This window comes from Pithys albifrons, chromosome 6 (genome assembly GCF_047495875.1).
Source record: "Pithys albifrons albifrons isolate INPA30051 chromosome 6, PitAlb_v1, whole genome shotgun sequence".
In the NCBI taxonomy this organism is placed as follows: domain Eukaryota; kingdom Metazoa; phylum Chordata; class Aves; order Passeriformes; family Thamnophilidae; genus Pithys; species Pithys albifrons.
This window is the reverse complement of record NC_092463.1, coordinates 37,212,745-37,238,971: the sequence shown is the minus strand read 5'-3', so window position 1 is coordinate 37,238,971 and position 26,227 is coordinate 37,212,745. Positions and strand designations below refer to the sequence as shown.

General features: G+C 41.8%; 2 protein-coding genes across 5 annotated transcripts in view; one reads left to right on the top strand and one right to left on the bottom strand.

Annotated features, from left to right (window-relative positions):
- RBM25 (RNA binding motif protein 25) overlaps positions 1-16,357 on the bottom strand; it is a 32,008-nt gene extending 15,651 nt beyond the window's left edge. For both annotated transcript variants that reach the window (XM_071558254.1, XM_071558255.1), the window contains exons 1-7: positions 16,228-16,357; positions 10,715-10,835; positions 7,040-7,086; positions 5,359-5,529; positions 5,069-5,126; positions 3,302-3,462; positions 556-738 (exon numbers count right to left, since the gene is read on the bottom strand). In XM_071558254.1, coding sequence (XP_071414355.1) covers positions 556-738; positions 3,302-3,462; positions 5,069-5,126; positions 5,359-5,529; positions 7,040-7,086; positions 10,715-10,820 — 726 coding nt within the window. In that variant the 5' untranslated portion in view covers positions 10,821-10,835; positions 16,228-16,357. The remainder of the gene's footprint in view (positions 1-555; positions 739-3,301; positions 3,463-5,068; positions 5,127-5,358; positions 5,530-7,039; positions 7,087-10,714; positions 10,836-16,227) is intronic.
- A 4,538-nt stretch (positions 16,358-20,895) lies between these two features.
- Positions 20,896-26,227, top strand: part of ZFYVE1 (zinc finger FYVE-type containing 1) — a 26,836-nt gene continuing 21,504 nt past the window's right edge. The window contains exons 1-3 of one of the 3 annotated variants that reach the window (XM_071558246.1): positions 20,896-21,307; positions 21,861-22,084; positions 22,199-22,735. In XM_071558246.1, the coding sequence (XP_071414347.1) occupies positions 22,238-22,735 (498 nt within the window). In that variant the 5' untranslated portion in view covers positions 20,896-21,307; positions 21,861-22,084; positions 22,199-22,237. Of the gene's footprint in view, positions 21,308-21,857; positions 22,085-22,198; positions 22,736-26,227 lie in introns of all 3 variants that reach the window. The other 2 variants (XM_071558247.1, XM_071558248.1) reach the window with 2 other exon arrangements.

The following is a 26,227-nucleotide window of genomic DNA, read 5'->3' as shown; positions in this document are numbered from 1 at the left end:
GACCCCTTCAAAGTTGGCAAGGTATACAACTAATGAAGTGCTTCCACATCTGGGTAGGCAGTTGCAACCAGCTGGATCAAGGCACACTACAAGAATGCACACTACAAGCAAAGAGAAGAATTTTGTCAAAGACTACCAAATTCCTTGCATCTTTCATTGGAAATGGACGGTATGCAGGAACTCTTTACAGGTGCTTGTTAAGTTCTCATCTGAAAAACCCTACATTCACATACACATTAAACTACACTAAATTCAGTATTTCCACCTTCAGAGGGATGAAAGGTTGGTTCAGTCCTGCCCAGATTCAAATCTGTTGTTCCAAGAAGTCTAGATACTTAGATATCTAAACCATCCTGAAGGGATGGTGTCTATAACTGACTAGCTTTCAGCTCAAAAAAAAAAAAAGCACCAAAAAACTGCTGCTGACATCAATTCTTGTTGATTTGTTTTCTCATCAGAAGTTTAGGTTTAAAGTATTTGCACAAGGTTTGGCCATTATATAAAGGTGAGTTGAAGGAAAAAAAAATCTGTTTTGTCCAAAATCAAAACACATACGTCCTCCTTCTTTTCCTTTTTCTTCTTCCTGGGGTGAGAGTCAGATTCCTGGGAGGGGGCATTGAGCTCGCTGGAGTATTCTCGTATTAAGACTTCAATGGCCCCTTTAATTATCTGATCTCTTCTCTTCGTTTCCTCATCCAGTGCTTCATCATCGTCATTTGTCGTCTCTGGTCTGGAGTTCTAAGGAAAAATGGTAAAGTAACAAGAATCAACAAATTGAGAATAACAGTAGTTTTATCAGAAGTTCACCTCTGATCATCAACATTCATGCCCCTACAGTATTTACTACACAAAATCAATATCCCAAACCAAAAATAGACTAAGAACCCCATACGAAAAAACCCCAGTCCACCAAATGAAAACCAAACCACCTACAAGTAGTTATCAGCTACATTATTTTAGTCGGACCTTTTCACACTGGCAATACTATAGTTCACCACACAGTTTTATATGTGGATGGCTGCAGAGAGCAACTGTAGGATAGCAAAACAGAACAGAAAAATGATGATTAAGGCAGCAGACAAAAAAAGAGAGAGCGCACCCACACTCCCAGAAAGGCAACCACTATAGTGCAGCTCTTGGTCAAAAGCTTTGCCTTGTACGTTCCGGAACTTAAGTAATTTCAACAGCAGTTCCTCAAAGCCTTCTACTAAAATGTCATGCAATACAAATGCCTACCTACAGCTTTAAGCTGCAACCTATAATGGGAAAGGTATATTAAAGAAACATCACTAGGGAAAGCATTCCTTGCACAATAAACTTTTTTTAAATTATTGTTGATTAAGTACTTTGCAGTTCCTCATCTTTTTGCCCCTTTCAGCCTTGTAGGGAAGAAAAGGAACACAAAGAAGTGCCTTTCACTAAATGTTACATGAAAGGGTAGAACAATGATTTGCACACTGAGCAAGGTAGCCCACCTTCTTGACCCCTTGAATCTCTTAGAAAAATGGAATCTCACCTGAGAATCCAGCTGGGTATCCGGTCAAGCGATAGGTGGTGGGTGGAGTGAGGGGGAGGGGAGGGTCTGATGGAGCAGCAGCTAAGAATGAGGGGGAAGGGAGGATTCAGTTGGAGCTGAAGAAGTTGCCAGGCCAAGGAGGAGCAGGCTGAAAAGAGCTAGAAGGCAGTGACAGGGAGTGGAATTGAAGAGCTCCAGGAAGAAGTAGTGATCAGGAAGAGGAGCTAATTAGATAAAGGTGGTTTGCTTGGTGTGTGTGTCCATATGAAGTTGTATTGCAGTGTAAATGTTTGATTTCATAACTAAAAATATTAAATAAAAAAGTTGCAACTTTTGGATCCAAGTGGCACCAGCACACCAATGATGGTATGAAAGGAATCGCAAGCAGTTTGATTACAATACATTTCATCAATACTCCTCAGCAATTCTCAGCCTTTCTTTGCACCACCACCAAAAAAAAAGGAAAAAAACAAACAAACCCAACAACACCTAACAAAAAACACCGAGCTGATCTCATTCTACAGTTCAACAGAATGGGTTGTCTTCACCAAAGTAATAAACAGTACCCTCCACTTCATTACAATTAGTCCCCTAGGACTGATTGTAACCCAGAGGGGCTCACAGAAAACAAAATTCATGAGAGATGTACAAGAACTCCACAGATATTTTAAACTTGTTTATCACATCAGCTGTGAAGCACAGCATCACATCACAGGTGATGCCAATATGAAACAATGATATACAGAAGGAAAGGGGCAGTCAAAACAAACCCTTACCCAGCTAACAGATAGTACAGTACTCCATTTAAGGCCTGTGAAGTTCACACTCTGCTTTACTACGTCTCTGCATTCAATCCCATACACTGAGTACGCAATCAGGTATGTCAAATACTTCAAGGTAGCATTATGCCTCTAGTTCTGGTTAAGTAATAAGAAATAAAAGTACTTGTGTTTCCACTATATTCTAAAGACATTTAAGGAAAATTCCATTTACCTGGTATAGTGTGATTAGTATTTTTAGCTTTCTAAACAATAAGCTCTTTTCACTTTCATTTTACAGGAAAAAAAATGTTTTAAGAGCTATCTCAAGGCATGTGCAAAACATTAGAACTGTTAGAGAACAAGCCCAACAACTTGATTGAGGTGAGAAATGTATTATTTTAGCAAAGAAACAAACACAAATAATTTTTAATGCAAATTTGTCAGCCAAGTATCTTTGTATCTTACAAGAACTCAACATACCAAATATCTGCAATTATTCCAGAAGAGATTCTTAGCTCTAGAAAGGAATGGTACAAAAGCAATTTCCCTATCTACTAAGTATCTTAAAGCTGCCCACTGCCTGATAACTGCATCTTCTACTGATGTGTTCTAGAAGATCATCAGTGAAGGGAAAAGAAACTTCAATTCTCTTCAGCCAGCCAATTTAAAGGTTGACAACTACTCCTATAGTTAATACACTTACAAGAGTTTCTAAATAAAAATGAAGCAATGGAATCATAAGGTACGGGACATGTTAATCACTTTAGAATGAATTACAGAATTAATTCTAGAGATACAGTTGTAGCTTACCCGTAAGTTTGAATACTATGGAATTAAGAGCTTACACTTCTCTGCCTTTCAACACATCTTCAGACTCATTAATGTGATTCTGGTAAAATCCTACAATTAGTTAGGGGCAGAGACAAGAGCTGAAACTAAGAAACATACTTGCAATTTGATCTAATGAGTGTGTTATATTAATACCCTACCAAAAAAAATGCAAATCACACACTTCTATACATACCCCATTAGATGCCTTTTTCTTTGCTTTCCATTCATCCAGCTGAGCCTTCGTCTTTGCATCAACTTTGACCAGCAGCTTCTTCTCTCCAATCTGGAGGTCATGAAGTAGTCTTAGTGCTCGTAGTGTGGAATCTGGTTCTTTGTACTCACAAAACCCAAAGGCTGAAATGGATGATTGAAGTGAAAAGTAACACCGTTAAAGCTCTTCAGGTAATTTACTGTGTAAAAACAGTGTTTTGAATCAATAAACTGGGAACATAGGCACTCTTTCTTTAAAAGCCAGGAATACACATCATAAAAACTCACAAACTTCACTCACTGCATTAATCTTTGACATAACTAATGGTGCAGTAAGTAAGGTGAAAGCAATACACATATTGTAGATGCCCTGTCCCTTGAAACTTCCAAGGTGAAGATGGACAGGGTTCTGAGCAACCAGATGTAGCTGAAGATCTTCTTGCTCATTGAAGAAGGGTTGGACTGGATAAACTCTAAAAGGCCCCTTCCAACTCAAACTGTTCTATGATTGTGTTTGTGCATCAAAACAATCATCTTTAGACACAGAAATGCAGTCTACATGAAGACATCTCAAGTGGATTCTTAACTGTCTGACGACCAAGGGCATCAGTCAACAGCTCACTGTTTAACTACAGGAAGGGGCATTTCAAATCAGGTTTTTCACAACAGTTTCAGAAAGTTTTAAATGAAAGATTTTATCAAAGCAAAATAAACTAAGAGTGATATATAAAAAAAGCTGCAGGAACTGAATTACACCCTTAAAAGGGCAAAGAAACCCCCTAGGAAGATATTAAAACACCAACAGCAAAAAATAGTAACAAAAATCGTTCCCCCAGTCCACTGCAGGAAGGTCACAAATAAAAATAAATCAGTTCAATTTGACAAGAGGGAAGGTAAATTTTACATCAGGAAAACCTCCTTAAGAGAGAAGGACAACAGTTAGTACTGGAAGTGATGAGGAACAGCTGCAACAGTGGCCTCCTTTGGAGGCTATGTCTAAACTGGCAAACCTTTCTCTGGGATGGTTTACAACCTCCTCATTTAGTCTCAGAACAGAAAGGTGAGTGAAATTAGGCTCTCAAGACATTTTCCCATTTAACCTTTCTCAATTTTATTTTTTTTCATTCTCTCTCAATTCCAGAAAATACTGGTTAATTAATAGAAAATATTTAGCAGCTATCTATCAGAGAAGAGCAGCAAGGCTGATGAAGGGACTGGAGCACAAGTCCTGTGGGGAGAGGCTGAGGGAGCTGGGCTTGTTTAGCCTGGAGAAGAGGAGGCTCAGAGGTGACCTCATCACTGTCTAGAACTACCTGAAGGGAAGTTATAGCCAGGTGGGGGCTGGTCTCTTCTCCCAGGCACTCAGCAATAGGACAAGGGGGCACGGGCTCAAGCTCTGACAGAAAATTGAAGTTGGAGATCAGAAAAAAATTCTTTACAGAGTGAGTAATCGGGCGTTGGAATGGGCTGCCCAGAGAGGTGATAGATTCACCTTCTCTGGAGGTTTTTAAACTGAGATTGGCCGTGGCGCTGGGTGCCATGATCTGGTAAATGGACTGGAGTTGGACCAAGGGTTGGACTTGATGATCTCAGAGGTCTTTTCCAATCCATTTAATTCTATGATTCTATCATATACAGTACCTTAAAATGTAAAATTATTAAGAATAGCAATGTGTCAAGATATTTAAAAAGCTGCCAGGTAATAAAAACAAGAGTCTGTCTAGAGATTTTAAAAAGTATTAACAGTTACCTTGAAGTTTTCCAGATGCCCCTTGCACTCTCTTCCAACTCAAAACCAAGCCACATTTCTGCATTAAAGATACATATCATTAATTATTATTTTATATTCAAAACATTACAAAAGCTTAACTGCTATTTGCAAAAGGTGACAAAATTAAAAAGGGTAAACACTACCGAAAATAAAATAGGTCTATGTTCAAAAGCTCTGCTTTTAGTACATATACAATACACATTGCTTGGGGGTCATTACTTTATTCATCAGCCAGGGATGAAATTTAACAAGCTGTCCGCTGGACTTACTGCCAGAAGCTGCCGTATGAGCATGTCTGAGGCCTTCTCAGAGATGTTGCCTACAAAAACAGTGGTAGTGGGACCACAGTTTTCATCATTTTCTTTGTTCTTTAAGCCAGGATGGTCTTTTCTGACTCCCAAATGTTTTCCAACCATAGACACTGTGGTAGGAACTAATACCTATAAAGAGGAGGAGAGGTTGTAAAAGAAAGCATTGGGTTGCTTTGGTTTATTTAAATCCATAACACAAAACACTTGCGCATGCATATAGGAACCTTAGTTAGGCTTACAGAGTAAAGACACCAATAAGCAGTCCAGGCCTTTTCATTTTAAACAACAGAAAAAAAGATGGCCAATTTCTGGCAAAGACAGAAAACAAAAGATGTACTTAAACATAGCTACTGGAAGGTCTTAAGGTGAGCATACAGTAGTAACAGGTATTATCTCTTACACAAATATCTAATTTGCAACATTTGAGTTGCTGGGAAGTTGAATTACCTCACCTAACAGTATAAAAAGCAACCTGCAAATAGAAAAGTAGCTCTGACACGTGTCTTCAATGGACACGTGACATGACAGGTCTTTAAGCTTTCACAGTGAATAAACACTACTTATTTATTTCATCCATACACTACACAAAGCCTCTTTGTGTTAGGGAGCACCTGTAAAATAACTGCACAGAGACAGTCTGCTCTTCATCCCTGGAGGTTTTAAACTGAGACTGGATGTGGCACTGAGTGCCATGATCTAGTAAACAGACTGGAGTTGGACCAAGGGTTGGACTTTATGATCTCGGAGGTCTTTTCCAACCCAATCGATTCTATGAGTCTCTCCTTCCACCCAGGATTTAACAGTACATATGCATGGAGCCTCTCCTTTCAAAATACCCTTCTAGAAGTGCCACTTAATAAAAATTATTTTATTCACAAAACAGTTGTTCCAGTATCTTTGTCTTCAATAGACTGGTTACCATGAACACATCCTCCTATAATAGATAATAAAAGCTGTCAAAAAACCCCTGTATTTTGGGGAGATTTCACTTCTGGAAAATGACAGAAATGGTAATTCTCCCTGAAGCCGAGAAATAACCTTTGTATTTTAAAAAGCACTTTTTTCCACCCCAAAATCATAAACCTCCCAACTAGAAATTACTAAGACAGACACGTTTCATATTCTCTTCTATAGATGAACAGTACATGCAACTATTCCTGTACCTGCAACATGGAGAAAGCAAGCTTGTATGTAAGCTTGTGAAAGCACATGTTTTTGGGCAACTCAGCAATGCTGCATGATGGCCTTATAAGCCGGGAGGAGGTGATGCCCCCAGAGTACCACATTAGGGCAACAAACTCAAGAGCACAACACCTGGAATCTCACTGATCTAACTGTACTACATGTGCACACATGATTCAAAGGCAAAGCCTAAACCACTGTATTTGACAGAAGTACATCTTCTTGCAAGAACAATAATCACTTCATCTTTGCAGCTAACAAGTTTCAGACACTACTTCAAACTTTGTCTAGGTCAGAAATTACCATAAAATTTGCATTATAGTTGCATTTAAAATGAAGCATTTCCTTTCATAGTATTATTCTGATGAAATAGAGTAAAAAAAACCACTGTTGACATCTACCAAGTTTTACTCTCCATTTTATTTTGTTATAATCTCATTCCCACTGTAATACTTACAGGAGCAGGAGCCATAATGCCCATTGGTACAGGAATCATAGGGGTCCCTGAGAAAAACAAGACATTAATTTTAGTCTGCCCTGTTGAGATAACTACTGAACACAAATGAACTGATTGCAGATAGGATCTCCAAACTAGACAGCAATTTTGGTCAAATAAGAATTTCACAGTACCGACCACCAGTAACTCTTCAGGCATTCAAACAAAGTTTAGGTACACTGACATAATACCGTGGGCATTCAGGCCACTTTCTCATAAGTAGCATTTCAACTTTGTCACAAACAAATCTATTTTCAGAGCACATTCAAACCACAATATTGTTCTAGAAGAGAGTATGTGATGAATGAGGCAAGGAATTCAATAAATAGAGAGCAAAAGCAGCTGATGTCCTACAGATGATAATCCCATTCCTGACTTACACAATTCTCATAGCACAATCAATTCTGCATATAGGTTAAGCATATGGTCCTCTAGAGAATGGCATCAAGCTTCATGCTACTATTTATGCAATAGCTTAATAAAGGCAGCATAAACCCCCTCAACTGAGAAGCTTCCAACCTGCTGAATACTTGGATTTGGCATTCTCCAAGATTAAATTTAAAACAGTATTTAATCAGATGAAACCATGTGATACCTCACTTTCACAATATCAAGTTCAATGGCAGTTTTAAGTATTGTTATGTGAGCCAATATTTGACCATAAGAAAGGCTGTTTATCTTTCCATGCCAGCCACTAGAGAAGGTTAAATATATTAAGTGAATGGATTTCATCAAAACTACTTGTTGATCAATAAAGACATTGAGACTCAATGAAGTCAATCTCACGTCCTTCAGACAAACAGCCTGTAGAAATCCTACAACATTATTTTTCCATTCTACAGAAAAACCTTTCATCTTCTTTCCCCTCTCAATCCTTCCCTTTTGATCCCTGCCTTCTCCATCTCTTTTACTGCTGTATTCATAAGATTCTAACCAAACTTCTGTGATCTACTGTTCCTGGACCTGTTCCCCTGCCTCCTCTAGTGCGTAGTCCTGCAACAGCACTTATCCTCAGACTCCTCTTCAGCCTTCTCCTCATCCACTTTTATTTTGCTTTGCTATTTTTTTACTAGTTCTCAATCCTCTTCCTCAGTCCCTTCATATTAAAGTCATACTACCTCTTATCCCTCCAAACCATTCAGAGAATCACAAGTGTATTGCCCTCCAATGCTCTCAGTTTTAATGCATCACGGCATCTCACCGGCTACTGCAACTACTCCCAGACAAGACTCTGGTTGTGCAGCCCTATAACTATTACAAATATAATTATCACAATTGTTAGAAAGTTACAACCAAGTAAAGATACTAGAGTTATCACTGACAATCCACTGAAATACTGGGCATCATCAGCAAACACACTGACCACAGGCATCAATTAACTACTACACAGAAGTCTGGTGCACCCACACCTTTGACAACAGCCTACAGACCTGGTCTGCAACCCAGTAACACCACCCAGCCTTAGAGAAGAGCGACCACATAATTGGTGAAGCAGCTGCTTTACTAGGAAAGAGTAGGCTCTTCAGGTGGAGGTTTGTAAGGCACAGAACACAGCTGAGCTGTACAAAACCACAAAATGCAACTCGCCCAACTCCCACATCAGAACTGGGGCAGGAAGAGGACACGAAGTAGTTAAAGAGAAATAAGAGAGTGACACTTTACACAGCAGTTAAGGAACTTCTCAAATTTGCTTGCAAGAGGTGATAGTGGAAATGGACAGTATTAGCAGTGTCAGAAAATACCGAAGTGTTCATGAATGACAGGCCCAGAAAAGGACAAAAGAAAGATCATTCTCTATGATCCATAACACTACAGCTGTATGAGGGAATAGACTAAGAAGGCAGAGAGGTGTACACGTCTCACTGTCCAGACAATGTGCCAGCCTACAGGGACTGCAGGTCTGACCCACTACAGTGTTTCTGACATACAATGGAATTTTTCACACATTAATGGTATCCAATAATCTTCAGAGATGACAAGAATTATCAGAATCAACTCCTTATCAAATCTTCCACACTTAGATGTGGAAATGTTAGAACTTCTAGTTTTTAACAATCATATTTCCTAACTTCATTCTTATACAAGTAAACTACTCCAGCTGAAACTTTACAAAAAATTACAGGCTAAAGTAACTAGAACATGAAATTTTGACCAACCAGCTAGCAAAAGATAATACTAGAAGCCACTAAAATTGTGATCTTACATATGGAGTAAGTTGAGAGCAGACTTTCATGAAGTCTTTGTAGCATTTTCAACTCTACTGATGTGCTTACAGTAAAAATCGAGATACATATCCTCTATATGTCAAAATATGTTGTCTGCACAGGTAAGCAAATCATGTTTCTACGTGTGCAGAGAAAACTTTTATTCTCACCTGATACCTGGTGTCTCCACTCTACACACTGTTCAGATTCCCAATACTAACACAACTCTATTCTTATAAAAAGTCAAACACAGCAAGAGAACAAAAAGATCTTTGTCACACATGTTAAATAGTAAATATGCAGAGCAGAAAATTGTATCAGGCATTTTTAAAGTATTTTTCAGAAGGTTATTTTTTAAAGTATGTCGTGTTTTACACATTAGTATACATATAAACTGGAGCCAGTAAAGGTAAGAGGTACAGTTCTAAAATTTAACCTGAAATGTTTAAATGGCAGGATGCTACCTACACAAGAACTCTGCCTTCATCAGAAAATAGATACCATCTCACAGATCTGAAGAAAAGCGTTTAGAAAAATAAATGCAAGTAAAGATTAGCTTAATAAACGGATGTGCAGAAACCTTTTCACAGTTCAGCCATTTGGGGGTTTTAATGCTTTTATAAAACACTGGTGCACAACACAGCTTAAGACCATAGACAGAATTTATTTTCTGCAGCCCTTTTGGCAAATTTTAAAGGGGTAAATCTGACGTGTTCCTCTCTCTCACTTGCTCTGTGGTCTCCTGCCCCCAGTTACTGTTATCTATACAAGCAATGTACATAAAAAAGTGGGTCCAGAGCAACAAGCTAAAGTGTCAATGCAAAAAACAGAGGCTGATCTTACAGATGAACAAAGATAAAAAGATGGGAATAATTTTGTGAAGATTGGAAGGAATGAAGAACACAACAGTAAGTTTGCAAGATGCATGGAAGAAAGTACATTAGAAGCAGAATAACAGAAAGTGGGACATAAAAAAGTGGAGAAAAACAATGCAATAAGTGGGACCTTCTCCGACAGCTACTCCTATTATTTTCACTTTACACGTACTCAGAGTACCCGAGAGTATGCAAAGGTTATTACAATGCCTTATATGAAAGGAATTGAAAATCATGGTCTATGGTCAACACAGGGGCTTTTGGAACACCAAATGTTAACAGAAGTCACCACTTAGCTTCGGTCTTGGAAAAAGGTCCAAGAAGAAGTCCAGTGTTGTTTCTAATGGTCTCATTTCTGGTCAAAACTAAACACCTTCTGGTAGACCAAAAGGAGCTCACCACATGACATGATCAGTGGGCAAATTAGAAACTCAATCACAACCTACACATATCAGAATTTTGAAACACATTGAGAGCCAATAACTTTTTTAAACAATTCAGAATAATAAAGGGGGAAATTCATTTCTACAACATTTCCGTATCCCAATGTAACTTACCAGGGGGTACAGGTGGGGGAAAGCCAGGAAACTGTGGAGGTGGGATGCCAGGGGGAAGCGTCGGGATCCCCATGGGAGGGCGATTCAAATGAGGTGGAAAAGACATTCTTGCAGTCACAATCTGACAAAAAAGATAGAAAGGGAAACTTGTACCACTCAGTTCACAAACATGAATTACAAAACCAGTGCAAATGATAAGTGTCCATAACTATTTTAAATCTTTATTATGGACATTCAACTCCAAATTATACATATTTTTTCAATTTTTTTTGCCCCCTGCTATTCATTAAGTTAAAAAGGTAATAGACAGCACTTCTAGGGAATGTTTCAAAATGAAGTGAAAAACAAAACTGTATCTGATTCCTCACAGCAGTAACAGTTTGTAGAGTTTCCTTAAAATAAAGCTATCTTTGCAGTATCTGAAAGCAAAATTAATTCTGTAATACATTTTCAATAAACAAAATAGTGCTCTTGTACATGCAATCATCACAGACAATACAACTGTAGCACAAAGTGAGAGAGAGAACTGAAATATCCCAATGCTCAGCATTAATGGGAATTATACGTATGACATACCTACAATGTATGCAGAATTTGGGAGACCCCCAAATTCTAGCACAGAGACAGTTAAAAGCTTGAAAGAGGGTTCTGTGATCTACTTTTAACTTACCAGTCCACAAATCTAGAGCCCATAAGCTAAGAGTGGACATGCTACCATGAAGAATACAGATGTTTCAACATCATTTGCTATCGGATGGTTATCATTATGTGCACATTACTGACCCTGAAACAGACACCACCCAACAACAAAAACCTCGAGATTGCCCTTAACGAAGGAGGCATTCTTCCTTTCAATATTATTTCAGCAAATGTACACAGTCAAGTCTTCCAAAAAGACTGGCCTTCAGTTGTAAAAAAACCAAAACAAGCTATTACTGCTGAGCAGGTATGTACATTCACACTGCAGTGAGGAAGCACCAGAGGAACTCCAAACACACTGTATTGTGTGGGTCAGAAGCACAAAGACAGTACCACAAGTAACAAGAATCCAGTCAGCTGCCTGCACAAACATCTGCATTACCTATTGGACTGCACAGACTGCCTTACAACCTACAGTGCTGTATCTTCACTGCTTTCCCAACAGGCTGAGTCAAAACTCAAGCAGGCTGCCTTCAGAAAGAGAGTTATAGGAAGCAAAATTCTGATACATAGAACAGATCTGCAGATTATAACGTGCTTTCATCAAGGCATGAACACAACAGCACTGAACACACCAGGAATAGGAAACAAGTTTTGCTGGAGACAGATGTGCCTTGCATACATGTACAAGAGCAAGCCATTAATGGCAGTCTTAAATACTAGAAGTAAAAACTAGTATCAATACCATAATAATAGGTACTTCAAAAGAGCTAAAAAAATAGAATAAGAGAATCATGTAGGAAAACTTCATTCCCCCAGACTCTGGAAACAACTATGAGAGATAAATGTATATGGTAGACTGGAAAGGATGAAAGAGAAACCCAAATGTACTTGGTAATCTCTTTGAACATCAGAATTTATTTATCCTGGTCTAAGAACACACGTATACCCCTTTCACATAATTCATTTGAGAATACATTTCCAACTACATCCATTATGTGAGGTGTGTGATGACACTTGTTAATTGGCCTCAAAGGGCATTCATCAACATCTCACCACACAAAACAATGAACGCTCCTGTGACTAAAGATCTAAGATGGCACAAGAAACAAGAGAAAATGCAAGCATTCTTCCAACAGTTCAATAAAGATTTTATGCAATATAATAAACATAAAACCTCCCAACTTAGACTCCATATGTCTAAGAACTCATTTCCTTTCTGTCATTGTTGAGTTTTTAAAACTGCACAGGAAAGAAAGGCAGCAAAGATGTATACTATTTTATTTAAAAAACACTATTTATTGGTTTTTCAGATTACGTGTGTATCAGCTGACATTCATCTAGAATCTGAAAGTTGGATGGTATGGAAGGGAAGAGAATGCCCTTATCTGCCTTGGTGTCACTACTTGGAACTTAGATACACACAGAAACCCCCTACAGCCAACAGAAAAGACACAAAGTGCATGCACTGGTAGCCTTGGGCCATTTTTGTAAGCTGCACATTAGTTATGTCATTGATGGCAGAACATCTAAGCTTACTCCACATGGATCCAGCTCAAAACCAGCCCAAGCTACTGACTAAGGCAAGTGCTCCATACCATAGCAATAATATTCCAGGTTCAACTTTGGCCCAGAAAGACTTGAGTTGCTTTCATACACTGCTCTTCTGAGTTAGTAAGTCCTGGTGGGACCAAGCACCATGCTGAGTCAGCTGCACCATCTTCTGACACTTGGGAGTGGGTACAGGGAATACCAAACTTTAGAACTGTATGGATACCAGGAGCAGGCTGGCTCTGCTGCACAGCTAAGCAAGTGTACAGGCCTGGCCTGGAGCTGGACTCAAGTGTCTGCGACCACACAGAACTCACAACTACCAGGAAACAAGGGTCACTACCATTCAGACATTGCTGTCCTGTGCTTCTTTATTATCTCTGACTCCCAAAAGTCCCAATAAAAGGCAACTGAGGTTGTACTGGTCTGGCTGCATTGTTAGTGGACTAATTTCTTTTTAAATCATAATATTCTTTAAACCTTCTGTTTTGTTGATAAAACATCTTCACCACTTTCAAAACAGTGAAGTTCCCCATGAAACCAAGTTACAATACTTACTGCTGTTATACTAAACAAAGTTAAAATTAACTGTCACAACTCTCAAGTGTTAATGCATAAACAAACTTTATGTGTTTAAGAATACATATTGAAGTGTCACAAAAGCAGTGACACTATGGCTGATCTAGTCCCATTTCATCAAATTTTAATGTCAATATTTTCCCAAAACAATTCTTCTGCACAACAAGAAGTCTGTACACTGAGTTTAGAATAAGTTGCACAAAACAGCTGTACAGGATGGCCCCACAAATAAGGGGGCAGTAAGTGCAAAGCAGGCTTGAAGGCTTCTTTAATGAACTCCAGTCCAGCTTTGATTAAGGTATTAACATCTATATTATTACACGAGTGCCTGCCAAAACCGCCACCTTTGGGGTGTAACACTATGCTATTTAGTAACACCCCAAAGTTCAAGAGCTGTTACATCAAGATATTTGATTGCTACGTCTACATTCCTATGTTTCATTGAAACGTACCTACAGAAAAGCTTTCACACAAAAATATTTTTAATGCTTTTTAAGAGTTAGAGCAATTCCTATTAAGAACTGTATAATGTTTTCACATTTGATTCTAATGTCAATAGCCAGGCAACAACAGGGAGAGAATAATCATTTCCTCTAATGTATGACAAAGTATTTTCCATGTTTTGTCTCATCAGAAGGGTGCAGCTGAGCAACAAGCATTTTCGGAAGCAGCCGGACAAAACACGTAATAAACCAACCTGTTAAAGTCAGTACTATCAAACAGGCTTTGGCATCAGTCTCTATGTGATGTGGGGATATTTAAGCCATTCCACTATAAAAACAAAGTCTTCCAGTTTGTCACCCAGTGCAGATGGTGATTATATTACTGCTTGGCTCCAAAATGAGCGCCCTAAAAGAAAAATCTACTATTTCAAGCCAACTGATTTTCTCAGTGAAAATGGCCACCTCCTCAGACCCCTACAGTCTTCTCCAAAATCACCTGCAAGCCAAGCAGGAATTAACTGTTAATCAAAACTGTTATTATGAAGCAATACAAGAAACAACATGTTCATCCAAACAAAAGCATCAGTCCAAAAGCCCTTTACCTTGGGATCCATGAAGTATGTCATCAGAACTTTAAGGTATTTGATTTAGTTTCTTGTGCTGTGCCTCTGCACACATATAGAGACCCAGTCAGTCAAATAAATGACTCCCTATTCTAACTTGGCAATTAACTCTTGAGAGCGAGCTGTTAAATGCTGTATATTGAAAAAGCTGCTAAATCATGTACATTCCCAGTTAACCCTGTATTTATTAGCCTGGATAATTTTTTCCTTTAAGGCTTTGATTTTAAGATTTTAATTAACATCTAACTTGAAACTAGTTAATAAAGAACTAATATAGAATTATTTCAGTCCAAAGTCATATACACATCTAATGTAGTAAGAACCTTGCTGAGAATTTTATAAATTTTAGGTAAAGAATATAGATTTTTCAAGTAAAGACAGACTGGAAATGAACATAACTCTTGCAAGAAGATAGGATGTGTCTCTTCAAACTGACAGGTAACCAACAAGCATTTAACAATCAAGGCTAGGAAGCAATTCATCCAGGATCAAGAGGATACATCATACAAAGGATTTTTATGGACTAGAAACAAAGGAATTCTACAGTGAGGAAGTGTGGAAAGGCAGGATTTAACATGAATGTGTAATGACCTTTGAAAATACAAGGTTTTGCTTTTGTAATTCCACTGGAAGTACTTATGGAGGATTATCCCCAGTACTTCTCCAGTGCAGATTAAAAAGGAATGTGACTTAATATTGCTCAACTTCGATTTTAAAGTGAATCTCTTTGAATCACTCTTTCCAAAAGATAAATATGGCTGTGGCACTACAACGTTTACATGAACGTTTACACTCAGAGGCAGAGAAGCTGCCACTCCTTTATTAGGAAAGTAAGAAACCGTCCTATTTTTCCTTCTTCTAATTTCCTCTTGACCACCTCCATAAATGCTGGTGCAATACCTGCAGCAAAGTTTTTCTGCCTCACAAAAAAAATTACTAAAAGCCCATGTATGTGTATTTTAATCTGAGTGAACTGAGAACTTCTGAGATTGCAGTTCCTGTAAGCTCGTTTAAGGACTACTACTAAAAATAAACCAAAAAACCCCCAAATCGCTAGCTGTGAACAGGAGGCTCCCTGTGATTAACCAAAAGTCTCCTTCAGGCAGACAAAAATCTTTTTCTATTATGGAAAAACACAGCATGCAAATACAACTGTTACTGCCACGGCTGAATCACTCCTGATTTTCTTACGCACGTGTTTTAAGAATATTCCCCCCCTCCCGTCCATATTAAGGACAATAATTTCTCTGTCCTGACACCGTCGGAAATCGTTCCATCACGTGGCCCGTTTCCCCACCGTGGAAAAGCAAAAATCCCACCCCCAGCCCAAGGCGGCCCGGCCCGGGCTGGGTAAGCGCGCAAAGCTCCGCGCAGGGCCTCGTTCCGCGCAGGGCGTGCGATGGCCTCCTCCCGCCTGCCGGGGCCGGCTCCGGGTCGGCGGAAGGAACTCGCTCGCGTCCCGGTGGCAGAGGAAGGCACGGGCTCCGCAAGCACCGCCCCGAGGCCGCTCGCCCGTTCCACGCCCCGACCAGGCCCGAGCCACCTCCCCAGCGAGCGCCTGCCGCGGCCCAGAGGCCTCGGCCCGGCCCTGGCCGCGCCTTCGCGCAGCGGGTGGTGGAGGCGCCAGCGCCGCGTGCCCTCCGTGCCTCCCTCGTCCCCCCAGCGCCCCGGCTCTCACCCCTCGGCTGCGGAGCGGGATCCTTGGGCAGGGCGCGGGGGAGGCGCTGGGCCGGCTGAGGCCCCGCTAGGCCGCGAACACACCGCGCCGAGCCGCTGCCGCCGCGCCGCCAGGGGTCATGTGACCCGCCCCTTCCGCCAGCGGCCCGGCGTGCACCGCGCCGCGCCACCACAGAGGCGGCCGGGCCAGAGCGCCCCGCGCGCGCCCGGGCAGTACCGCGGCGACCATAGAGCGGAGAGGATAGAGCGGCGCGGGGGAGAGGGAAGGGATGGCGGCGGCCGCCATCTTTGTCGCGGGCAGGCGGCGCGGGGCCGTGACCCAGCCAGGAGTTCCGCCATGTCGAGCTCCGGCGCCGCGCCCCGGGAGGCCCTGGGAAGCGTCTGGAGGGCTGCCGGCTGTGGGTGTCCTCGGCTCCTCGCCAGTCTGCTAGCCCTCCCAGATCTTTAGGCCAGGCTCTCGGGCCAGGCTGAGCTGCGACCCGGCCGCGATGGCTGGCGGGGAGGCTGCAGCCCAGGCAGAGCCACGTGGGAAATACGCCTATTGCTTTTAGCAGGCTGTTAATAAGGAAAAGACACGTTTTTTTGCTGTGTTCAGCAAATATTAAGGACCTGGAAAGCGAAAATGAAAGGCAGTTTTGCAGTCAAGAGATGCAGAATAGTTGGGTTGAAAATTACCTAGTCCAACCACCCTACAATGGGCAGGGACGTTTTCAGCTAAATCACATTACTCAGAGCCCCATCCAACCTGACCCTGAATGTTTCCAGGGATGGGGTATCTACCACCTCTCAGGGCAACCTGGGTCAGTGTCTCACCGCCCTCATTATACAAATTTTTTTCCTTGTATCTAGTCTAAACATACCCTTCTTTAGTTTAAAAACATTACCACTTGTCCTGTTGCTAAAGGCTTTGCTAAAAAGTTTGTCCCCATCCTTCTTGCACCTTTTAAGGTACTGGAAGGCTGCAAGAACTTCCCTCTGGAGCCTTCTCCTGTCCAGGCTGAACAGCCCCAGCCCTCTCTCAGGCTTTCCTCACAGGAGTGGTGCTCCAGCCCTCTCATCATTTTTGTGCCCCTCGTCTGGACTTGCTCCAACAGCTCCATGTCTTTCCTGTGTTGCACACCCCAGAGCTGGATGCAGCACTCCAGGTGGGGTGTCACCAGAGCAGAGCGGAGGGGCAGAATCCACTCCCTTGCCCTGCTGGCCACTCTGCTTTTGATGCAGCCCAGGATACACTTGGCTTTCCTGGAAGGCTCTATCGACTGAAAAAACCCTAAGGATTTACAGAGCAAGAAGAGCAAACACCAGCATCTTAGGCAGCCATAATCTCATCAGAAAGAAGTCATTGTGCTGTTGGGCCTAACCATGGCCTACAACTGTTTGTTTCCCTGACCTACTTCCAACATTTAAACTACATAAGACTATTTAAAATGCATGATTTCCCTCAACGTTACATGTGAGACATTAATTACTGTAGGTACACCAATGATGGCAAGGATTTGCAAATGGAAAGAGGAAGTTACTGTGAATGAAAAGAAGGTGATCTCACAGATGATTATGAGGTAGACCACAAAATGAATGTATGTGCATAAAGCTGTTTAAAAAAAGCTGTATTACATTTTCCATTGTTTAAGGAAAAGTCCTCAAAAGACAAGAGTCAAATGACAAAGTTTCCTCTCCTGTAATGGCAAGAAAAACATTGGAAGCAGACTGACTTCTTCAGCACAAAGCAGATTAATGCTATGTGGCTGATGTCACACATGCTACTGAACAGTCAACAAATGAGCTGGAACTAAGGTCCTGTTTATCACCTTGCTATACAAGATGATGATGTGCAAGGGTAAATATTTTAGCAGTAGCATACCTAAGAAATACCTCAAGTTTGAATGCAAATTCTTTCCCCAGTCAGAAAAAGCATTTTTACCTTCTATTAATTACAGCTTATTCCAAGCAGCCTGTATATCTCCCTTTAATTAACACAAATTTAGTAACTGCAATACTGACTACTATTAATACTGAAAATAATTTATAAGCATATCTAGGAAAACCAAGGAAAAGAGAAAGGGCACATCAAAAATCTTCAGTTTTCTGTTTCTATGCTCTTGTCTCTGACTGAAACTTTTGCCTGTTTGAAAAAGAAATGTGAAACCCAAACTCACTTGCACTGCTGCAATAAGCATGTATTTACAGGAAACATTGGAAAGGTTTTCCTAATGTACATGTTAATCTATTTTGTTTAGCCAAAGAAACAGGCCATTTTGCATTTAGTCTTCTTATACGAATCATAAAGTTTAGCTCCACTATCCCTCCTAATCAAGGAAGAATAGCATCAGAAGCATGGAGGAAATGTGGTACTTTCACATCTTTACATTTTCTGCTATAAAATTTTAGAATTACCTACCCCTAAACCCATCATGTTATCTTTTAACCCTTCAGTTATGAAATGGAAATCCCTTTCCAGATACTGCCCGTAGTTTACTTTATTCGGTTCCTTGCTGCAAACTCCAGAGTTTCATGCTCAAGTCAATCAAGAAGAGTGCAGTAGAAGGCTTTTAATATTAAGGCCAAAATTAAAAGAGGTGTATTTTATGTCTACAAATTGTTTTGCATTTCAAGCCTTAGAAATCATCCCAAACATGTTAGGCAACACCTCAAGGTACAGGGGTCATGTTTTTTCTAGACTATGCTTTTTAAGCATATATATATAAAATGTCTTTCAACATTGTAAATGTTTTCTGGGTGAACAGTTCACAGTTTCAGAATCACAGTGAAAAAAAGATCTGCGACAGTGGTGAAGGATACACTCGTTATAAAATCTGTGACTAAGCACTGGGTTCCTGAATCCTTATTGTCTCTCTGCTTTATTCAGTGCAATTTCTCTCTCTTCAACATATGCTGTTTTACTCCCATGGAAATAAGTTAAATTTGTTTTCAAGGAACAGACAGAGTTGATTTTTGACATATAAGAAACCCAAATATATGGTCATAATGAAGGCAATTAAAAAGAGAAATTAAATCTACTCCTCCTATTCCAGGAGGAGCAGTGCTGCAGTTTTTCTAAGAGAGAGAAGTAAGAAACAGTAGGTAATAAATGTTTAGGCTTTTTGCAGAAAGTAGTAAGTAGCACAGCTTTGTACATCTTGTAATATTTTCAACAGAAGTAGTCTTCAAGTGTACTTTTTCAACACCACAATATTAATAAACACATTCTGCTTCTCTTCCTCATACCTTTTAATAACTCCCTCTATCACTTTACCAGTCTAAATACAGCCACTTAGAGGAATATCCATTAGATGCCAGACTCAGTGATCGCATTCCTTGGCTCTTTGTGAATAGCTCTGTGAGATTTAAAAGTTTCTATCTCATGTGTAATAATTATATGCACTCTTTAGGATTTTTTCATTCTGAAGACATTTGGTTCAGCAAAATTTTATTCTATAGATGTCAGTTTGTTTTGCTTCATGTTTTTGATTAATCGTTATGCATAATATTGAATGAAAAGACATTCTCATAAGAGTATGGAAGAGAAAAGGGAAGAGAGTTACTATGCCAGACTTCAGTCATTCCTCGTCACTAAACTCCATAGGAGAGAAATAGTCAAATCTTGTACATGCCTACACAAATATATGTAGTAGAATCTAGTAGAACAAAAGTACTTAGAACATGGTAGTAATAATGCCAAGGCTATGGGTTTGGTCCCAGTGTGAGCCATACACTTAAGACTTGGACTTGATTGGCCTGGGTCCCTTCCAGCTCAGAGTATTATGGGACTATTCTGTGATACTTCAGGAATACACTTGAATTCTGGGAGGGCCTCAGTCGCTCCAAGTGTTAGGAACTTCACCAGTGCCTCATTTTTGTGGTAGTTGGACCTGCTGACTGAATTTTGTGAAATAATAGTTCAACTTACAAAAGGCAAACTCGCAACCACTGCCTTTTACATGAATATCCAGTTATGTAATTTGGCTCCCTCTTGAAATTATTTGTCTATAACCAAAGCAGGGGACCCAAGTGGTTATCAAGGCATAAAGTCCACTGAAGGGAAATGGCACATGTCCTTCTTCTGGCGAGGTGACCGTTAGCATTTGATCCTCAATCCATTCCCACAGCTCCAGTTTGTGAATCTACAATTTTTTGCAGGTGTGCCACCTGTATTTCAGATCTGCACTGTCTTTCAGCTAAATAAATGGCAGCAGTTCATCAATAGCCTGAGGCTACTGTCACAAAAAAAAAAAAATAAAGGCCACACTGACAGTGGCTGGTGGTTCTCCTTGTCGAGACTTCGTTTAAACTCATGAGAGGTGGGCGCCAAGTTCTCCCTTGTGCGGACACCGAAGATGCATTCACCTGCCAAGCCCGGAGGCCTGGGAGCAACCGCTTGGTCTTTCTGCAGGCGGCGGGAGCAAGGAGCGTTGCTCTTAAACCCTGCTGGGGACAATTTACGCTTCTGCGGAGCACAGCAGCTCCTCAGGGCACCCAGACAGGTGCGAGGCGGAGGTGGAAAACTAAACGAGGGGAGCCGAAAACGCCGGGCCCATGGCAAGCGAAGGAGCTGCCCTCGGCGGGCTGCACCCCCCGAGCAGGCGCGGCGGGGCCGCCCCCGGACTACAGCTCCCAGCGTGCCAGCGCCACCCCGCCTCCCGCCACCGCCTTCCCGTCTCCCGGTGAGAAAATAACCCCGAAGTTCCCCGCGATCAGCTGATCCCGGCTGACAACGAGGGGAGCGGGCGGAGAGGGCGCGGGTCCTGCCCGGCCCTACCCTGCTCAGCCCCCTCGGGCGTCCCGACTGCATGGTCGGCCCGTGGGGGCGGAGAACCGGCCACCCTCCCCGGGCGCGAAGGGGACGGGGGGGAGGAGGAAGCGGCGGCCGGGACCGAGTCCTTAGTCACTGGGTGCCGGCGGGAGGAAGGGGAAGAAAGGTGGCCGCCGGCTTGTAAACAATAGCCCGGCTCGCGGCGCCCGGTGCCGCGCCGCCTTTGTTCCCGGCCCCGCCGCGGCTCCCCGCCCGCTGCCGCCGCTCGGCGGGAGCAGCCCGGGGGCTCCCCCGTTCCCAGCCGGCCGGCGCGACACCGAGCGCTCCCCAGGTAGGCTCGGGCGGGGGGAGGCGCCGCCGGCACTGCCGTTACGTAACCGCGGGCGGGCGGTGCGGTCCGCGGGCGGCCAAGCCACAAGTGCGGCCCTGCGGGGCAGCGCCCGCCCTGCGCCCGGGCTGCGGCACCAGCCGGGACTGGGGGCGCCGGGTCACCCCGGGGCGAGGGGCGCCCCGCGCGGGCGAGGGGCAAGGGAGGGCGGGCCGGGGTCGGTGCCCCCGCGCGGCCCGCGGGGCGAAACAAAGGCAGCGGCGCGGGGCTCTGCCCGGGCAACTTGGGGCGCAAGGGGAGAGAGAAGATCCGTCGTCTGACGGCGTTACTAGAAGGAGCGCACGAAGAGAGCGGATTTTTGTTTATCTGGCGAAGCACATCAGGAAATTCCCAGCAAATAAATAGTCTGAACTCTCTGAAGGAGGAGCTTAGCTGTGGAGTGAAAGCAGAGAATTTTCTAGTCTTGACACGGTCCTTTTGTGTGTGTGTGTGTGTATGTATGTGTACATGTGTTGCACTTGTGCGTTTCTGATGCCTTTTTTGTCTCTCTCAGCAGCTGTCTTCTTCCGATCTCTGCTTCAGGGAAATACTTGCTGTACCTACTGAAGTACAGCAGGCTGGGTTTTTTTCTCATCGCCAAAAGTATGTTAGACAGCTAAGCAGAAAAAGAATGTACACCAACATTTGGGTACAGTAATGCATGAAACCAGCCATGCTGTTTAAGTTTATTTTGGAGAAAGAAAACTTCATTAACACTGAACAAGACTTCCTGTGAGGCAGGTCAGTGTATGAATCTTACAGCAACATATAATTATTTAAAATGAAGTGCAGATGACAGTCCTCTTGTGTTTCTTTCCTTTATGAAAATACTGAATTTGCAACTGACTTTTACAGAAACAGGAGGGGAAAACATTGCTTTAAAGAAATCTGAAGATGAGTGCCCACACACAAACTGCAGAGAAAGGACAGAACACAACACTCCTGTGCCAGGAAAGCTATGTTTGCAGTGGGACAGATGAAGCAATCTTTGAGTGTGATGAGTGCAGGAGCCTACAGTGCCAGCGTTGTGAAGAAGAGCTGCATCAGCCAGAAAGGTTGCGGAACCATGAACGGACTCGTATAAGACCCGGCCATGTCCCGTACTGTGACTCCTGCAAAGGTGCCAATGGGAACATAATGCATGCCAGCATGACAGGCTCAAGACAGATAGCAGCAGTGCGGTGCCAGGTGTGCAAAATCAACCTCTGTGTGGAGTGTCAGAAGAGAACACATGCTGGAGGGAACAGAAGGAAGCACCCTGTCACTGTGTACCATGCTGGCAAACCCCAAGAACAGGAGGAGGAGGAGGGTATGGATGAGGAGACCAAGAGAAGGAGGATGACAGAGAAAGTAGTGAGTTTCCTCTTGGTGGATGAAACTGAGGAGATTCAGGTAAGAGCAATTGTGGCTTGTTTGAACAGTAAGATCCTTTAGTTTCTATCTTAGTCTAACAGGCTGCTGGAATGTATGGTTAATATGTGAAGTGTAAGTGGCAGCAGTGATAGCAAAATGATGACCAGTTAGGTCCTTCTGAGCATCTTGGGCTAAGAAGACACCCCACCTTGGAGTGAGTGGCCTTGCTCATGAGTTCCTCAAAAGCTCAAGTTCATTAAAACCTTAGGTGTGGCAAGAGCCTCCTCTAAGAGGCTTGATAAGCAAAGCTGGTGAAAGAATTGACTTGGTACTGAGACACACATAATTAAGATAAGAGCTGTCTGTGCAGGATGCTGATCATTCCTGAACAAAATGGCATGGACAGTATTGCAGTAGGTATCCTGCAAATGGGAGTGCTGGCAGCCAATCTCATGCCATATGACTAGGAGAGGGCACTGTACCAAACAGTGCTAATGCAAGACTATAGCCCCTTGCTGCTCCCTTTTAGCAGCAGTAAATCCATCTGATTTTTAGGAAAGTAGACATAAATGTAGAAATAGACAAAGTAGAAATAAATGTCCAAAGTGTGCCATCCAAGTCTTACAGACACCATGGTTAAGCTACATTGCGTGTCACAAATACTATTACATGTTAGCCTCTTGGTGAAAGATTGGAAGATTGCCATCACTTTGGGGTAGGCCTGCTGATAGAAACGATAGAAACTAGTTGACTAGGAAGAGCCTCTCATGGGGCACTATTTTAGAGGGTCTAACATTCAATAAATGCAGTTAAAGAACTCTTCTGTTGGCCCTTACATTTGGTGGGCATAAGCACTTTACAAGGTAAAAATAATTTATAAATATAAAACCAGAAACATGTGAAGGTCATGGGGCAGGTTAATTACACAACTAAAATTTCAACTTCATCTTCTGGCTTCCAGTTTGCATCTTTTATGTTAAACCTTGTTCAGGAAACAGTGAAAGAAAATATGTAGTCACCTGAAGACTGAATATCTGGCTGCTCTAATTTAACATACTCACATTACCATCAGTAAGAAGAATTGGGATGATATTCTGATTGCTGGTACTGTAGTTATTTTTATCCATCATAGTAACAGTCAATGTGCCAATAATGTGTTGCAAGGCAACATGACTTAAGTATCTCTTATCCATTCTATACTATAGAAGAATGTGTGTGCATACATATATATATACATATATATATGTGTAAGCAGTAATTATACTGTAGTGTACAATAGTTTCAAGATACTTGGGTCACATTTTTTGTCAATTCAGGTATACTAATTACCAAACTTCCATGGCATTTGAAGGGAAAAGGGAGGAAAGGATGACAGTCCTTGTGGTGCTCTGACATAGAAAACATACTACACGGGACACTGGTGACTGTAAATTGAGTGCTTCAGTTTTAGGTGTCATAGCAGGCCTAAGTTTGTATGCCTCTGAGCCCTAAACATACATTTTGTTATAACGCATGACAGATGAAACTATTACTCTAAGATGCAGACTTTTCAATAATCCTCATCTAGCCACTAGAGGAAGCTCTGAAATGCCTTGAAACAAGGCTGTCCTGGAAAGCTGCTCGCAAACCGTGACTGTGTGTGGTTGTACTGGTTTAAGTTATATTTATACTCATGAATCTGTAAGCCCTCCTGAGGTAGACCTTTGGCTGCCTCTTGCAAGCAAGTGCATTTGCTATTTAAGTGTCATGGCCAATAAAGCCAATTTCCTTATTTGGACTGCAATAGTCCTTTATCAGGTCATAGCAATTTGGCTAAAACAGAGTTGAGTTGAAAAAGCTCTCCAAAAATGACCTTGTTTCACTATCAAGATGTTGGATCAGACCTCTTCCATCTGGAGTGATCTTCTCTTCCTCACAGCTGAATGTGACATCTCACAGAGAGTGTCAAAACCGTTTGAGAGTTTTCAATTAAAATATTTTCTGGCAGCTGGAATTTAAAGTGTTTCCTATTACAGTGATGTTTCTGCTAGTGAGCATGAGGATCTTTATTTAGGGAGGCCTGTTGGATGACTGGTTAGCTCTGGAGACATCTTCTGTGGCATCTTTTGCTGTTGATAACACTCATCAGCCTATTTAGCTATAGGAACGTGAACCTCAGTCTTTTATTTTGTGGTTGTCATTACTTGGGGAGAAATAATTAGAATGTTCTTTATGTAAACCAACTTTTTGTCAAAGAAGGCCAAAATATTAATAACTTGAAATGTGGAGGTTCAGAGTTTGAGGATGTGTGGTTTTTTAAGCTTGAGCAGACAGAATAAGGATTTTTCAGAATTATGGAGTCCAGTTATCTCTAACTGTCTGCTTAATGACCTTTGGAACTTGAAAATTTTTGCATTAGTTAGGAAATAAGAGAGGAAACTGCTGATTTGCTATCAGTGTTAGATTCTGCCATAGCAATGTTAAAAGCTACAAAAAATACACAATTAAGCAAAACTAGTTGTGCTGCTGAACAAACATGATGGATTGAGATAATCCCTGATGTATACTTGTTTAAAAACCTCTAACTTGCAAGTGGTTCAATGAGATGGGGACACAAGGCCAAAAGATTTCTTTTTTAGTTCTCTTTGGAACTTAAAATTGTTACACTCAAGCGGTTATGTTTCATTTTATTGTTCCTGTTGGTTTCTTGAGGGTGGTAGTTCTGTAACCAAAGAACATTTATTGCATGTAAGTGAATGACCAATCTAATTCTAGGTACAGAAGCACTGTGGATTAAGCTATAAGGAGCTGTACCTGAGCAAATTCCTTTAGATCAGAGATGGAAATTCTCAGCTTGGGCTCAGAACTATGCTGATACATCTATGATAGTTTGGAGATCTGCATAATTGTGCCATGTTGCACAGATGTGCTTGCCTGCTCAAAGCTTTTTGTGCCTTGCAGACATAACCATAAGCTCAGAAAGCTGAGGACTTCTTATGCTTGCTCAAATCCACTTAGTCAGGAAAGGTCCCATTTCAGACCACCACTTGTTTGTAGAGACCGGTGGTAACTCAAGTTTGTATCTGTGAAACACAAGCTTCTGTTGTGTTCATCGTAACTGCACTGTATCTGAGCACCTCAAAAAGAGGTTGGTTATGTCATGTTAAGAAAATGCTGTTAAAGGTTAAATCCAAGTTTGCACTGCAAGTCTGTGGAATAATAGAGAGGGAAAGGTTGTTTCTCCTGCCTCACAGAGTATATTGCTTTGTGACTCCTGAGTCAGACTCCAGCCATCTTGACATACATGACAAATTTTTCTTCATTCTTCCAGGAGTTGTTGCCCCTTTTAAGACCCTATTGACTTCTATCAGACAATCTTAAATTGGCATCACCTGCAGTTTAGACTTCCTTCTAGGCCCTTTTTCTCAAGCTATATTATGCAGTTTCTCTTTACACAGTATTTTGGCCTTATCTATCACATACCTGAAGTTGAGGCTTCAGTCAAATTGTTCTTGATAACTGCAGCATCTGTTTGCTAATGGGCTCTAACAT